The sequence below is a fragment of the Haplochromis burtoni genome, unplaced genomic scaffold (assembly GCF_018398535.1).
Source record: "Haplochromis burtoni strain Fernald_Lab_line unplaced genomic scaffold, NCSU_Asbu1 Contig_41, whole genome shotgun sequence".
In the NCBI taxonomy this organism is placed as follows: domain Eukaryota; kingdom Metazoa; phylum Chordata; class Actinopteri; order Cichliformes; family Cichlidae; genus Haplochromis; species Haplochromis burtoni.
This window is the reverse complement of record NW_024582402.1, coordinates 1,758,360-1,773,345: the sequence shown is the minus strand read 5'-3', so window position 1 is coordinate 1,773,345 and position 14,986 is coordinate 1,758,360. Positions and strand designations below refer to the sequence as shown.

The window sequence follows — 14,986 nt, the reverse complement described above, 5'->3', positions numbered from 1 at the left end:
AGGTAGTAGTATCTATAGTTAGTCTACAATTAAGAGACACCTTCACAAAAATTTAGAGCGAGGTCCAAACCACTGGTTACACACAAGAACGAGAAGGAGGAAACACAACATCTGGTAATGTCCATGGTTTCAGGACTTCAGTCATTGTAAAAATGTTCATTGGTTTGTCCGGCTACTTTTGAGCAGCTGAAAATAGGAGACTAAACATGAATAGAAATTCCTATAGTTTAATAATAACAATTATAAGTCGTGAAAGCAAAGTTTTGTTAAAGCCTTCGAGTTAAAGCTGAAACTGTGCACTTCAGTCACATCTCGACTGTTTAATTTAAAAACCACTGTATGACACATGGAGGTAAAATTACAAAGCATGTCTGATTGTGCAGTTGTACGTTAGGTTTGTGAGCATTCATGTGACACTCTGACAGCCATCCCGCTTCTCCAAAGGCTTCTCTCAAGATTTAGCACCACAGCTCCAGGAACACTCAAACATAAGGTGTTATTAATTCTGGAGACCTAATGCGTTTTAGATTGAACAAATAAATTACACACACTTAAAAAAGCAATTATGTAAATACCCACAACCAATGAGTAAAATAATAACTTTCCAAAATTAACCAGGTTCATTCTCAGAAATTAAACAATTATCCAGCAGACCTTTTTTTTTAGAAAAAAAGTGTCTATGTTGTACTTTTTTTAAAAGTCTTTGTTGATAAAAGACCGCAGAGCTACTTATTATAATTAGTCTGTACTTACCCTTGTTAACAAAGATCAGTGTTGGGCAAGTTACTTTGAAAAAGTAATTAATTATAGTTACTAGTTACTTCTTCAAAAAAGTAACTGAGTTAGTAACTGAGTTACAAGATTCTAAAAGTAATTAATAACTTGAAAATTAACTATTGCATTACTTTAAAAAAAATTTAACCCTCTGGGGTCCAGGGTATAATTGGCCATTTTTACTACTTTTGATTTTCCCTCCACATTTCACCTTTAAAAACTATTTACTTTGTTTGGTATCATTTTTCAGCACAACCTCACGTGTCAGCTGTTCTGCATTCAATAAGATGCCACACAAATTATTTGTGCCACTCCAAAAAAATTATTTCTGTCCACTATAAAGGAGAACATCACAGCCTGATACCTGCAGGTCTGACAGCAGCAGGTGTATCACTCCTGTTTCTACCTGGAGACAGCAGTCGCCTCATTGTTCTGACACACAACACAAAACTATCCACAACACTACACACTAACTACACAAGACAACACATTAACTACACACTCCAAACACGCTAAACGTCACAAATCTCTCACATCTCAAAACTCGCTCTCTCTCTTTTTCTGCTGTCTTTCTCTCTCTCTCTCTCTCTCTCTCTCTCTCTCTCTCTCTCTCTCTCTCTCTCTCTCGCTGTCACTCCTAAAACTTTCCCCACTTCCTAAACAACCAAATATCATGTTGCCATATCATTTTTTGACTGGTCAACATGGTGCATTTTACTACCAAAACGAACGGGCTGTTTTTTGTTTTGTTTCGTTTGTTTTTAATTTTTTAGTCATAAGCAGAGAGCATTTGCTAGCACTGTCCTTAGACAGCAAACATGAGGAAACTATTGAGGAAAAACACAATTTAAAAACTGGTATATCTCACCCTTTTGCTTTGTCATCTTAAAGTGGTCTTGTGATTGGCTAACAACGACTACTTTATTCTTCCTCAGTCAAACAGCAGCACTCATGCGATTGCTTTGCCCCCTAGTTCCAGGTGTTGTGCCAAAAAGTGATCTTCAGGCAGAAAGTGATTGCCCGCAGGCGTGAGCAGCTGCTTAAAGCTGTAGCGCCCAGATTACGGTAAACTGAAGACAGCTTCAACTGTCTGTAACGCGACCACACCGCATTTTCTTGTTAGTAATGGTAACGCCGTTGTAACGATAGGAATACTAATTAGTTAGATTACTCGTTACTGAAAAAAGTAACGCCATTAGTAACTTGTAACTCAGTTACTTGTAAGGCCGTTATTCCCATCATTGACAAAGATTCAGAAAAACATCACCTTCTGGTTTTGTTTTGTTTTTAATTTATGTACATTTATTTATTTGGATGGGCTCAGTCTAGATTTTCCACAAGAAAAACTCAATTTTGAATCATGTGCAGTGAAGCAAATCTTAGCTTTGATGTGATATCATCATCGGGTAGTTTATTTTAAGGATGGATGACTCAACTTCTGGAGACCTGAAACTGAGCACGGATGGAAACAAACCCTTATTCTATATATGCACTGTTAGCTTTAATATTTTTTTTAATATTTATCTTATAATATTTATCTTGGACTTTATACAAGTTTAAATATTTTAGATGTCAGCATGTTTAAATTAATTTAGAAAATCAATACAACAAAGTCAGGGAGTTCTTCCTCTTCTTCCTCCAGCTGCTGCCTTTAGGGGTCGCCAGAGACAATCATCTTCCTCTAATGTCCTTTTTCACTACATCCATGGACTTCCTCTGAGGTCTTCCTCTTGTCCTCCTGCCTAGCAGCTCCACACTGAACATTCTTTGTCCAGTATATCCACTATCCTTCTTCTGCACATGTTCAAACCATCTCAGCCTTGTCTCTAATTTTGTCCCCAAACCTTCTGATATACTCATTTCTAATCTTCTCCATCGCTCCCAACGGCTTTAACTCTGCCATCTCCAGTTTTTGTGGGCACTTTTTAAACTTACCAGTTTACATTTAAATCCTTACTTACTATAAGTGTAAAAAATAAATAAACAAAGGGGGTGATGGTTGAACTCTGGAGAATAAGAATTTAGAGATATTTGACCTGAGTAGAGAGAAGCTGTAAATTGAGGACCCTCCTTCTGGTTTCTGATCAAACATTTTCTAACAAACACGACCATTCTTGAGCCACCAGGTGGCAGCAGAGTACCACAGTAGATAGTAAAAAGCATCACACAAAAGTAGAAAATCAGTCATCCAATTGCTTCGTTCTTTATTTGTTTTCGTCAAAACACACAATTTACCAACACTGGTTTTCACCTTGTGTATTATTTGCTCGAGTTATTACTTGATTCTTCCTCCAAAAGCTGAAGGCAGACCCACATGACTGACACCACCCTCACTGTATCACTGAGATCAGGGTCAGAGGAAAGGCTCTCTGCTTGATGGTCGCATGCATCTGTGTTCATGTGTGCGTGTGTGTGCACTGTGCACATGTGTGCAGGCATTTGATCAACATCTTCGATTAGATGTCCACTTAACAAGTCAGATCCCCACCACTAGCTCCCTCATTGCCGGGGGAGGGTCAAAGGTGCCTCGACCCCCACCGTAAAGGTCACTCTGCAGAGGTTAAAGGTGATCATGCACACACACACACACACAAGGAATGAAAGTATCACTCCCCCTCTGCTCCCATCTCTCTTGTGCAGTCAGTTTCTCTGCCCACCTCCATCGCTCTCTTTCTCTCTCCCTTCATCTTTCCTCTTTTTTTTGTCTCCGTTCTATTTGAAATTGATTGTCTCTACCATCACAAAGACACTTGGCTCTGATTGATTGATTGGTAAGGGAAGAGGGAGAGAACATCGACACTGGGGCTTCAAGAGCTCTAAGGTCTGACTGAAGGAAAAAGCAAATGACGCCATTTTAAAACACTGGAAGGAAGCGTATTTCAGCTGCCTGGCTGTCTGTTTGTTTCAGCTTCGACTGTTTCCTAAAGCAGACAAACAGCCAGGGTGATCAAATTTAGATTAAATGCAGAAAAATAAAGCAGAGAAACTCCACACTCACACACGCGCCTGTGGTATGAAACGAAGATATATAGAGATGGAAGTGCAGGGACTACTGGACACAAAGGGAAAGGTTACAACAAGAGGGGGAAACACACAGTAATGAATCTCAAAGACATACAAATATACATATTTTATACAAATACACAAACAGCACATAAAACACACAAGGGTAAAAGAATGTACTTGAAAACCAAAACCCAGCTTTTTTTGTTTGTTTGTCTTTCGTTTGTTTTCCCCCCAGTTTCTCCCCCTTACCTCCACCTGTGGAGGAACAGATCATCCCGCAGGTTATATACACTAATATAGGATCCATGCATAAAAAGAATCGCTCGTCCCACTCCTAAATGACAGAGGTGCTTTGGTTCGTTCTTTTTGTTTTAATATGTGAATCACTTCAACACACATAGGAAACAATTTTCAAACACAAACGAACAAAAAGAAAATGATGCAAAACAGAAATCATTCTGTCTTTGATGTGTTGTTATTTGTTGATTTCTTCTTTTCTTTTGCTGCATGTGTATTGTGTCATTGCCTCTTTATTTATCCCTTATGCACTTTTCTACACCCATGTCATGCCCCTTCTTTCAGTCTAAAAAAAGGACTCCGTTCAAATCTGCACACAATTTAAAAGAAACAAATAAAAAACTGGAAAGCTGTCAAACCAAAAACCAGCTTAAACTCCATACTTTGTTTCATAGAAATTATAAATAAAACCCCCCAAACAATCATTTTGTTGTGACTTTAATGTCACGCTCATTGCTAAACATTGTCCTTATTGTTTCACTACATTAACTTTTACAGTCAAGATTTGAGGTATATCAAGATGAACTGTCTACACATGCCTGCCTTGTTGTAATGCTACCCTGGAAAGAGGGACCAGCGAAGAGGGGGGAGCGGGGGAGGATCACCAATGTGCATCATATGTCGACAGCAGATGGAAGGTTTCTTTTATATATTTTTTGTTTTGTTTTGTTTTCTGTTTTCAGACCAGTTAAATTGAAATGGTGGCCATCGAGAGACAGGAAAGAGCAGGAGTGAAGGGCTTTGTAAACAGCTAAATACACACACACACACACACACGCCGACTCTCGGATTACAAATGACACAAAAATATCTCTGGGAGGAGTGTGTGTGCGTGTGTGTATCGTGAAAAGAGGACTTGGTGAGATGATACGATCTCGTCGGTGTGTAAAAAAAACGGAATGGCAAGCGATGGTTTCCCCTCACCATGTGAAAAGAAGTGCCGAGAGTCCGAAAAAGTGGCCCTTTAAGATCACAAGGACCCCTCCAGTGCTGCACCCCCTTCACCCAGTGTGTCCCCCCTACTCCCCCTCATTTAAACATGTGTGTGCATATTTGTGTGTGATCAGAGCAGTCCATCCCCTGGTTGAAGGAAAAAGGCACTCAACTCTTCCCACATAACAAACAGGCTGTGTTTGCTATGCAGCACGACTGCTCTGTGGAAGTGCGTGCATCCAAATCTGCATCTGTCTGCAACTCTGCATGTGTGTGTGTGTGTGTGTACATCCCAGGTCCAGTGTGAACACAGCAGGTGTGGATTATCTTTGGTATTTACAGCTGGGTCACTGTCTGGTTATTTTCTGTGAGGTAGCCACACACATATTTCCCTCACTAACACTCTGCTTTGGGTTTTAACTTTTTTTTTAAAAAAATGCAGTTTTCCTCCGTCTAGACTCCAAAGTCATTCCCAAATAACAACAACCTGTTTCCGTGCACTACACCTCCCAGTTTATAGGTTTATGGAGGAATGTCCCTTGCTACCTTCCAGTCTCATGATGGGCCTCTGATGCTCCCGCCTCCCCTGCTTCACCCTTCCTCCTCCTGTCTGTGTCTCCTCCCTTATATGATTATCTCCCGCTAGAAGATGCTACACAACAAGTGGCTTTGCCCACACAGACACACATACACACACAGAAAGAAATGTTATAAAAAGACACAAAAAAATCTGGCAATTCATATGGTGACAAAAGAAAACAATCAGCAGAGGAATGCCGTGACTGTCCATTTCAAAGAGGTCAAAGTTTAAAGATCAAGGAAGAGGTCCTTCACATCCGCGCAGTCCGTTTGTTCCATCAAACAGGTATTCACAAATATGCACAGTTTGTCTCTGTTTGGTATCCCTTCCTTGTCTGTGCATAGGATCAGTCTATGACATGATGATTTGTCTGTTTTGATTCTGTTTCATTTTTTATTTTATTTTTAAGTTCTTACATTTTGTCAACAAGGTGCTTCTTTATATATTGTTTCAGCACGACATAGCACAATAGTCACGAGAAAGAAACCATGTGTCTATGGTACTATTATTACCCGCATCAATTAGTTGGGGAGGGGGAAAAGAAAATGAAAGAAAGACACATATCAAGAGAGTAGATCAATTGAGAATAGATAAGACAGAGAGAACAAGAGATGAAATTAAAGATTATTTACAGACATTTCCATTGTGTTTCATGTGGATCACATCAATGTTTTTCTTTTATTTTATTTTTTTAATTTTTTTTTCTGAGGTATGAAATAGGCAAACATGCCGTATAGTGCTCACAATTTGTAGGTGTGTAATGACACAGACCAGACACTGCAGGGCACACTGGGGGTGGGGGAGGGGGGACTAAGTGGGCTGCGTCTGTTCTCTGATTATCATAAAGAGGCAAACATCATTGGCACTCAGGATCCTATATTGTGACATTTGACCTCTGTGTTTGGCCGCTAGAACAGAATGCACCCACCTTCCCTCACTCCCTTCACTCGAGGACAACAGCTTTTTTTTTTATGTGTGGCATGTCATCCCTGTTTGATTGTTCTCCTTTTTGTAACCTGAAAATAACCTTTCAAGTGACTATGCAGTCTGTGGCCGTGCAGCCACTCAGTGTATATAAAGAAGCAAACATTCAGCATGTGTGTCATTGGATGTTTGGATGAGTGTGTTTGAACCATTTCTCCTCCTGTTTGGTTCTCTGGGTGTTCAATCTGCAGCTGTGTGAGGAGCAACGCCAGCGCGCTGAGAACAGGTTGGCGTGTGGTTAGACTGGGCAGCAGATGGCGCTGTTACTCCGACGTGCAGCGGGCTGAGTGGCTGCAGAGGAATAGTCATAATAATAATCATAATAATAATAATACACCCCCACTGTGGGCGATGTGAACGTTACGCACAGGTAGCGGACGACCTGCGGAGATCGTTTCACATATACGTCACACATAAACGCATCTCTCAATCAGTCTCAGCGTGGCACTGAAACGCGGGTGTAGCTGATCGCAGGCCTACAGATACACCTGCTGTATGATTATTTGTGAAGACCTCTCCAGGCCGGCTGTCTTTAAAGCTACTTGTTTCCTGACGCAAAACCCTCTCTCTCTTTCTCTCTTTTCCATGTTTCCACGCACACCCACAGCGCGGTTAGTATAAATGGATGCTCTTTGGTTTTTCAGGATGATTTTTTTTCCTGACGGCTACATGTGGTTGTTGGATCTTTGGTTTCAAGAGTCACATTTTGAAAATGCATGTTAGCCCCTAAGAGTGGCATTCGGGTCAAAAGATAACACCGAGAAGGTCTGATCCATCTGCACAGAGTCCTCGGTACTCTGAACAAATGGATCAGTTGAGTGGTCTGAAGCCACAGCGCTCGGTAGCTCTACAGTGACGGAGAGTCTTAGCGGAAAGGAACCCTCCATTCTCTCTACATCCGTCCTGCAGACGTCAGGCCTTGGAGAAGGAAACAGCAGAGGAGGTACCGGGTTGGATTGGTGAGGCGCCGTTATTGTTGTTGTTGTTGTTGCTGCTGCTGCTGCTGTTTCCGTGGGATGTGTGCACGTGGCCGTGCGCCCCGAGACTGTGATCCTCTGCGTCCCAGCGCTCTGGACATCGGCGGCGTGAGTTCATGAAGAAGTTGGAGACGGTGGAGAGCTCCAGGCCCAGCTGCTGGGAGATGGTGAGCTGCATCTCCTTGGAGGGCCGGCGGTTCTCTCTGAAGATGGCTACCAAGGTGCGACGCTGCAGGTCGGTGAAGACCAGTCGCTGCTTCTTTGGCACCTGGTTCCGCTCCCGTCCTCGGTCCTCCTCCTTGCGTTTACATGCTGGAGAGAAGAAGGAGACGGATAAAGGGAGGAAGGGAGAGAAGAATAACATGTTATATATGTGTCACATATAGTGGAGCACAAAATACATATGATACAGATAATTTATACATTTAACATAATACTCAGGGAACAAAAATTTCCAAAAAAATAGCAACAAAAAGCAGAGTGTAGAACCAAAAAGTTTAAAAGTGGTTATTTATGATCATGTTTCAGTGTGATGATGAAGTCCTGATGCTTAAGCGGAATGTGTTTAGGCCTGTATCACGATCCCTAATTGGCTATTTGAAAAGGGCACATTATGGGAACAGATTACTCTGTGTGTGTGAAACAGGAGCATGCGCAAGCTACAAAAGAAAGAATGAGAAGCAGGAAGACAGAGAGGAGAGGAGCAGATCGAATTTAAATATTTAAAATGTGATTGAGTCTATACTACGGGCTGCCTTCTGAGTGAGAAGATATTAAACTATATTAAAATCATATCTAAACCTCACATGTTTCTGTTTCAGGTGGGGTTATCTTGATATGAATGACAGAGTTTTTGTAGATTTCCAAACTAATGTTCCGCATTTAAAATCCAATATTATTGCTATTTGGGTTGCCAAACACGCTCTAAGTGTTGAGATTGATTTCCGAACAGGTCTAGTTTTGTCCATTTAAATCACAAATTTAGCCAGGGTGAAACTTGTTAACAGCGGCCTTATCTTTAAGCTGTGCCGTGTTTTTCCCTGTTCAAGTCAAATTTGAGACTTGGTTAATTAAGCGGGGTTTTTCTTGCACCATTTATATTAATAACAGGACTGAAAATGAGCACTCAGATCTCTTACTGTTCCTGAATGCTACACTACATATTCTCGTTGGTTACTACCTGCTGCTGCAGCAGAACATAACATGAACAGTAACACTCAGAGGAGTAAACATCTTGCTCATTGAAGTATCTCTAGACGTTTATTTCAAATGTGTGGTGACATGAGATAAACCGTCAGGCTCCCAGGAGAGGAGGAGAGGAAATATGTCTAAAACCTGTGCAGGCCTGAGTTATAACTCACCTGCATGCGGATTTGAAGTATTTATGTATGTAACAATTTGGCTTGATTTGTGACTAATCGAGAAATAACGCGGTTATGGTGAATAGAGTAGTGTGATCGTGGATGTGTGTGTGCCTTGCTGAAACTGGTGGAGATGTGAAATGCTGACAAAGAAGCGGTCTGCCGTGCCTGGATGCACCGTCAGTAGGCTCGGCTCTGGCTGTGGAGACTGGAGGGAGTCTGTTCTGTTCTGCTGCCCTAAAAAGCTGCAATGATCGATTTTCCGCGGTTTTCTCCCGAACACGTGGTCCAGTAATCAGGGCTCCCTTCCCCACCCGATCGATCCCTATCGATCCGCGAGGTGGTGTGTATGTGCGCACGCGCGCGTGTGTGTGTGTGTATTGGGGGGGACGTGCGCTCGGGCTGGGGATTGTAGCTCGCGAACGCGCCTTGTGACAGACAGATGAGAAGAAATTGTTAATCTTTGGAAGAACAAAGAAAATGTGGCAGTCATCCAGTCTGGGTGCTTTTGAATTGGGGGGGGTCTCAGATAGGTCACTGATTACATAGTTTTTAGGCCATATAAAGTGTGTGCGCGTGCACGAGATTGAGTTTGGGGATGTACCTTAAAAAGCGCCAAGGAATGATCACTGATATTTACACCAGTGCCAGTGCTGGATGATTGTCAGTGTGTGTGTGTGTGTGTGTGTGTGTGTGTGTGTGTGTGTGTGTGTGTGTGTGTGTGCAGGGAAAGAATGAGAAGAAGGAAAGGTGGGGGTGGGGGCAGAAGATAAATAAGACTGGCTGCAGTGTGGAGGTGGTGGTGTATGCAAATGATTGATGACTTTACAGCAGGTTTAGACAACAGCAGTAAACAGATTTGACTGTGAGGTGGGGATCAATATAAATGTGCACATGTGTATGCATGCATGCGCGCGTGCACGTGTGCGAATGGTCATTGTTCACGCTTTGTTACTGCAAGCAAAGCACAATTACCAAGATATTTTTCCTCAGCTGAATGTAGGTTATGTGCTCGTCCCTGCATTGTATCCTCCATCCCTCCTCTCGACTTCCTCAACTCTTTTCCTTTTGTTGTTTTTCTCAATTGTTTTAATTTGCCCCCGGATTGATAGCCCCCATATTGATTGATCCGCACTTCAGAACCATTTCATGGAACGTTTATTCAATTGGTTCAGGCCCAGCCATGCCAGAATCTCCTGAAGGCTCTCTAAGTGCTGTCTCAAACCAAACTCAATACTCCCTAATGTAATGACTGAATGCTAGTGCTAATATAGTGATAATTTAATATGTAATGCCTGTTTTCGAACAACTTGTGCTACCGGCCATTTTACAATGCCAACACCACTCTGGGTCTCCTCCATCAGCTCAGATGCTGCTCTGCAGCACAGAGGCCTGTGTGCAGTGCCTGCAAAACACATCTGCCGAGGAGTTAGCACTAGGCCTGGGCCCGCAATGGTCAGTGCATATCTCAGATAATCAATCAATTTCAAATGAGACTCCTTGAACGTCCCTCGCCGCGGTAAGAAACACAGGACCACAGGGAAGGAAAAGTGGGGGCTACTCATTAAAGCGACCTCTCTTGAGACAAGAACCAAACTGTTATTGGTTATCTTTAGTGTGTCTCATTACTAAATGGGCTTTTCTGAAGAGACAAGCAGTCTCAAGTGGCAGTTGCGCATGTCATCTCTTTCATATGTCCCTGGTGTCAGCGGTGCCAAAAGTATCAGGGCAACCGCCACTTTGTTTAATCTCAACCGCTTACTGATCCAGAGATGAACTCGCTGGCCGTTCGGTGTGTTAAGCTGCACTTGTGCCTCGTTTAAGAGCACCTCGGCTTTATGACTGTGGCTGCCGGTGGCTGCTGTCTCTGCTTTCCCTTTCAGTGTGTGTGAATGTGCGCAAGTGGGCAGTAAGTGTGCACACATGCGCGAACCTACACGTTTCAACACTCTGCTTAGAATAACATAAATAAATCGCCAATTATCCGATTAAAATTGATTGGACTGATATACACTCATTCTGTTTTGTTTCTAAACTTTAACTGCTTGACTTTAGAGGTCCCACACCTGTCACGCACACCACTCGTGACTGGCTCCCGTAGTTCCTGATCCTGTGTTAAAATGAGATTTAAGGCATGCATCTGGAAACATTTTTGCCAAAAACTCTGCACAGTAAAGGTCAATTGGAAACAACAAGAGGTAAAACACATTTTAGGTAGTCGTGTGTGAAAGCAGTCGATTAGAGATATTTGGTGTTGTTTTGTTTTGTTTGTTTGTTTATACCAGGAAACGAATAGAGTTTTCGTGTGAAGACTCTCTAGCTGGTGTGCATTGAAATGTTCAGTGTACAGGAGGAAACATGAGATCCTTCGATCTCATCAGCTTTATGTCCTCAAGCCTCGAGAGATGAAAGCCAATAAGTGGACGTGAGTTACAATTAAAAGATCTTCTCTGGCCTGTGTTTCCTTTGATTTGGGAAAATGAAAATGCACAAGGCAACTCGTTTAATGTTACAGGAGAGTATTATGTGTCTTACCTCTGTGTGTGTGTGTGTGTGTGTGTGTGTGTGTGTGTGTGTGTGTGTGCAGGTGGGGCGTGAGGGGCAGACGGTGAACTAACCGCACCGTGCTGCTGCTAGTCGACGCCTGGACGGACGGATGAGATCGGGCTTTGTGTGCGGTGAGACGGGCCCTCTCCCGCCCTGGACGGACTACTGCAGGCGAGAAACAGTTTGGTGTCAATCACTCTCTGTCACACCTCCTCAGATGTACGGTTATTGATTATATTGATCAAGCTATAGGCCTATTCATTGCATTGCAGGGAAGTAAAGCGCCCGAATGACCCCTGCTCCCACCACAACACTGCGCAAGGCTGAAACCAAACCGCCTCTTCGACCTTTATAACGGGCTACCCTCGATTGATTAGGATTGGCTTATTTGAAAGCTGTCGTTTATTTCTCAACTAAAGCCCGTGTTGTCCTGTTGAGACTAGTGATCGGCAGCTTTACAGAGTATTAGATCCTGTCTCGTAGTCCATAAAAGTCATGTAAGCCCTGTAAACCAAGTTTTGCGCCTCTTCGTTTTTCTAAGATTTGTGTTTTTATTTTAAAAACGTAAAAACTAAACGCAGCATTCTCTCCACGGAGCACAAGCCTCAATCAAATATTTCGACAGTTTTTTGAGACCCTGAACACGGCGAATAAAGGAGAACAAAACGAATAAATCTTTGTAAACTAAGCTACAAAGAAGCCGCTGGGAAATGTTCCCGAAACACTTAGAAAGACTTACACTCAAGCCGTTGTTTAATCTAGTAGAACTTTATTTCTTCGATGATGACTGATTCATTTGCAAACTTTATATTCAAGCTTTAAATATTGGGCCTTCAAAGTGATCTCTCTGTTTCTTTTTTCCTGTGTGTTTTTTTAAGTTGTTATCGCGAAAGTTTAATATAATCTCAGCCTTTGATGTAATAAAAGCAAAGAAAAAAAACTGCACAACGTGTCTCTGATTTAGTAAGCAGTGTCCCGTCTGTAACAAACATGCAATAATATCGAACACAAACACACAAACACAAACTAACCAAAAAAATATTTTTCAAGCACTTAAAAATACCTGGTGTACTGTAACTTATGAAGGATATTATTATCTGGTCCCTATAAACAAGGACTATTTCTCTTCCCGGCCGTTTGGCTTAATGAACAAATTTTCTGCTCAAATTAAAGGGAAATTCTAGATAACGATAAAATGAGTTCTGGCTTACACATATCTCCGAGACAAACGCTCTCTGACACACAGAACATCTGCAGGGACTCTAAAGTCAAGTCAGTTTAATTTGTGATAACTTTTAAGAAAGAGCTTAAAAAGATTAAAAGGTCGGAGCTGAAAAGCTGTAATTCAGTCCTGACTAATGCAGTTTTATTGGTTGGGTGTTTGCACCTTTAACACCGAAATGCTGCCGTGAGGGATTAGAAGGAGCTGTCCTTTCAGCACCACCAGGCCTTTTACAAACTGCCATGAGCAACATAAGGTTTAACAAAACAAGGTGCTGCAAATGGATAATTAAGAAACTACTAACAGATGTTTATTTATGTGTTTATTATTTAACACAAGTCCTGATTTCTACTCTAAAGAAGGTAAATTTGATATATTCCAACCACATATCCTCCTTATGGTCATCAGTTCTTAAACAAAATGCATCACCTTCTTATTACCACACATCATTTTTCTATGTATTCTGCAACCAGCTCACTTTTATTTCTTGTATGTGAATTAAAATATTTGGCTAGAGGTTGTTTTAAATGTTTATGAAGCTATATAGAGCTTCTTTTTGTGTTGTACTGTATTGCCAATCTAAGTCGCAGCACATTAAGCTGCAGTCATACAATGTGTCAAAATATTTGACACCACTGTGCCAGGAATGGCTATTCAAAATGAGTTCTGTCTGTTACAGAGAGAGCAGGGATGAATTAAAGCTGGGAGGCAAAGACTCTGCTCTGCTGGTACAGAGCCAGAAGAGAAGGAAGGGGGGAGGCATAGAGGGAAGGAGAGAGAGAGAGAGAATATGAGAGAGCCGAAGAGAGCAGAAGAGAGGAAATCAATACCGATTCAGAGCGAGTCAGATAAGCCTGAACAATGTATAGTGCAGACGCACTCTATAACCCAGTCTTACACACACACACATGTGCATGTGGAAGCATTCGCACAGACATACGCGCATGCATGTGTGCACACGCACTCAATGAAATGTGCTTGCAGGCCTTCCATAAAGATGCATTACAAACCCCATAAAGCATAGCAACCTTTAAAATCAAATGACATCACAACCTTGGATTGCTTTGAGGATTCGCTGACTTAAACAGAAAGCACTTACTCTGTCTCGGCAGGCAGCTGGATGCTCTGGTGCCCTTTGTCTACTGTAAGACCGTCCTAGGCTGTGATCTCTTTGTGTTTGTCTTTAGATATCAGCCTTCCAGCCCTGATTTCACTTGTTACAAATCTACAGTCGTGTTTCTTTTCTAGCTTCATAAATATCTGATTCGAGTTCTCAGCAGTGGGAGTCTACAGCATCCTTGTTGGTGTCAGAACTGTGCTATTGATGTTTCACAGGATGTTTAGGGTGTAAACAGCATTTTTGAAAACCACTTACACACCCTGTGCTGTGGGGTTTAGGCAGGAAGACTGCTGTGTGGTCCTCAGCTGTTAACCACAGATTTGACTTTGCTTACCTAGAAGATGCTGTTACAAGTGCTAACACAACCGCTGTCTGCCTCTCTCTTTCTTCCCCATCTCGCCTCCGTCTCTCTTAAACTTATCAATTATTAAGGTCGGTATTGATCCTTTCACTACCCTGCCTCTATCTGGCTGTTCACACAAAGCCCAAACCTGCCTGCCCTTACTCAATCAATGGCATCTCCCAGCTCCTGCAGCCCTTTTTTCCACATGTCAGTTTTGCTTTTCTTGCTTCTGCACTTAAACCAAGTTGACTGAAGTTTTGTCCATTCCAGTTTTTCCCATTTGGATTCCTCAGAAAATATGAGAAACAGAATACCGACATTAATCTCTCATGGCACGAGTAAGTTTGACGGGCATTAAGAGATGGCTCTGGTAAGAGGTAAGATGATAGAAAATGGCTCAGTGCATTGTTTGACTAGCTCTCATTTATCCTTTCCTCCACTGAGCGTTTTGTTTTGTTTTTTGTTTTGTTTTGTTCTGTGGCGCCGAGCTCCTCGAGCCAAACAACCTGCCCGTCTGTCTGTTGCCAGGTTAACCACTGAAAGATTAGTAATATTATTGTCATGTGCTGCAGAGAAGAAGAGAGGAGAGAGAGAAACACAGAAGGAGAGCACCAGGGAGTGGGAGAGAAGGGGGTTGGGAAGGGGAAACGGCCTTATTGATCTCCTATGTGCAAAGCCAGGCAAACACTGAAAGGACAGAGCAACACTATTAATGACACTCAAAGCCTCAGCTTCTAATCCTCATCTATCTATCTATCTATCTATCTATCTATCTATCTATCTATCTATCTATCTATCTATCTATCTATCTATCTATCTATCTATCTATCTATCTATCTATC

The 14,986-nt window shown here is 42.1% G+C and overlaps 1 protein-coding gene across 1 annotated transcript in view; it reads right to left on the bottom strand.

The window, feature by feature from the left end:
- Positions 1-2,982: 2,982 nt before the first annotated feature.
- The window catches only part of onecut3b (one cut homeobox 3b), a 16,011-nt gene continuing 4,007 nt past the window's right edge, over positions 2,983-14,986 (bottom strand). The window contains exon 2 of the mRNA XM_005920510.3: positions 2,983-7,863. Within this exon, the coding sequence (XP_005920572.2) occupies positions 7,487-7,863 (377 nt within the window). The 3' untranslated portion in view covers positions 2,983-7,486. The remainder of the gene's footprint in view (positions 7,864-14,986) is intronic.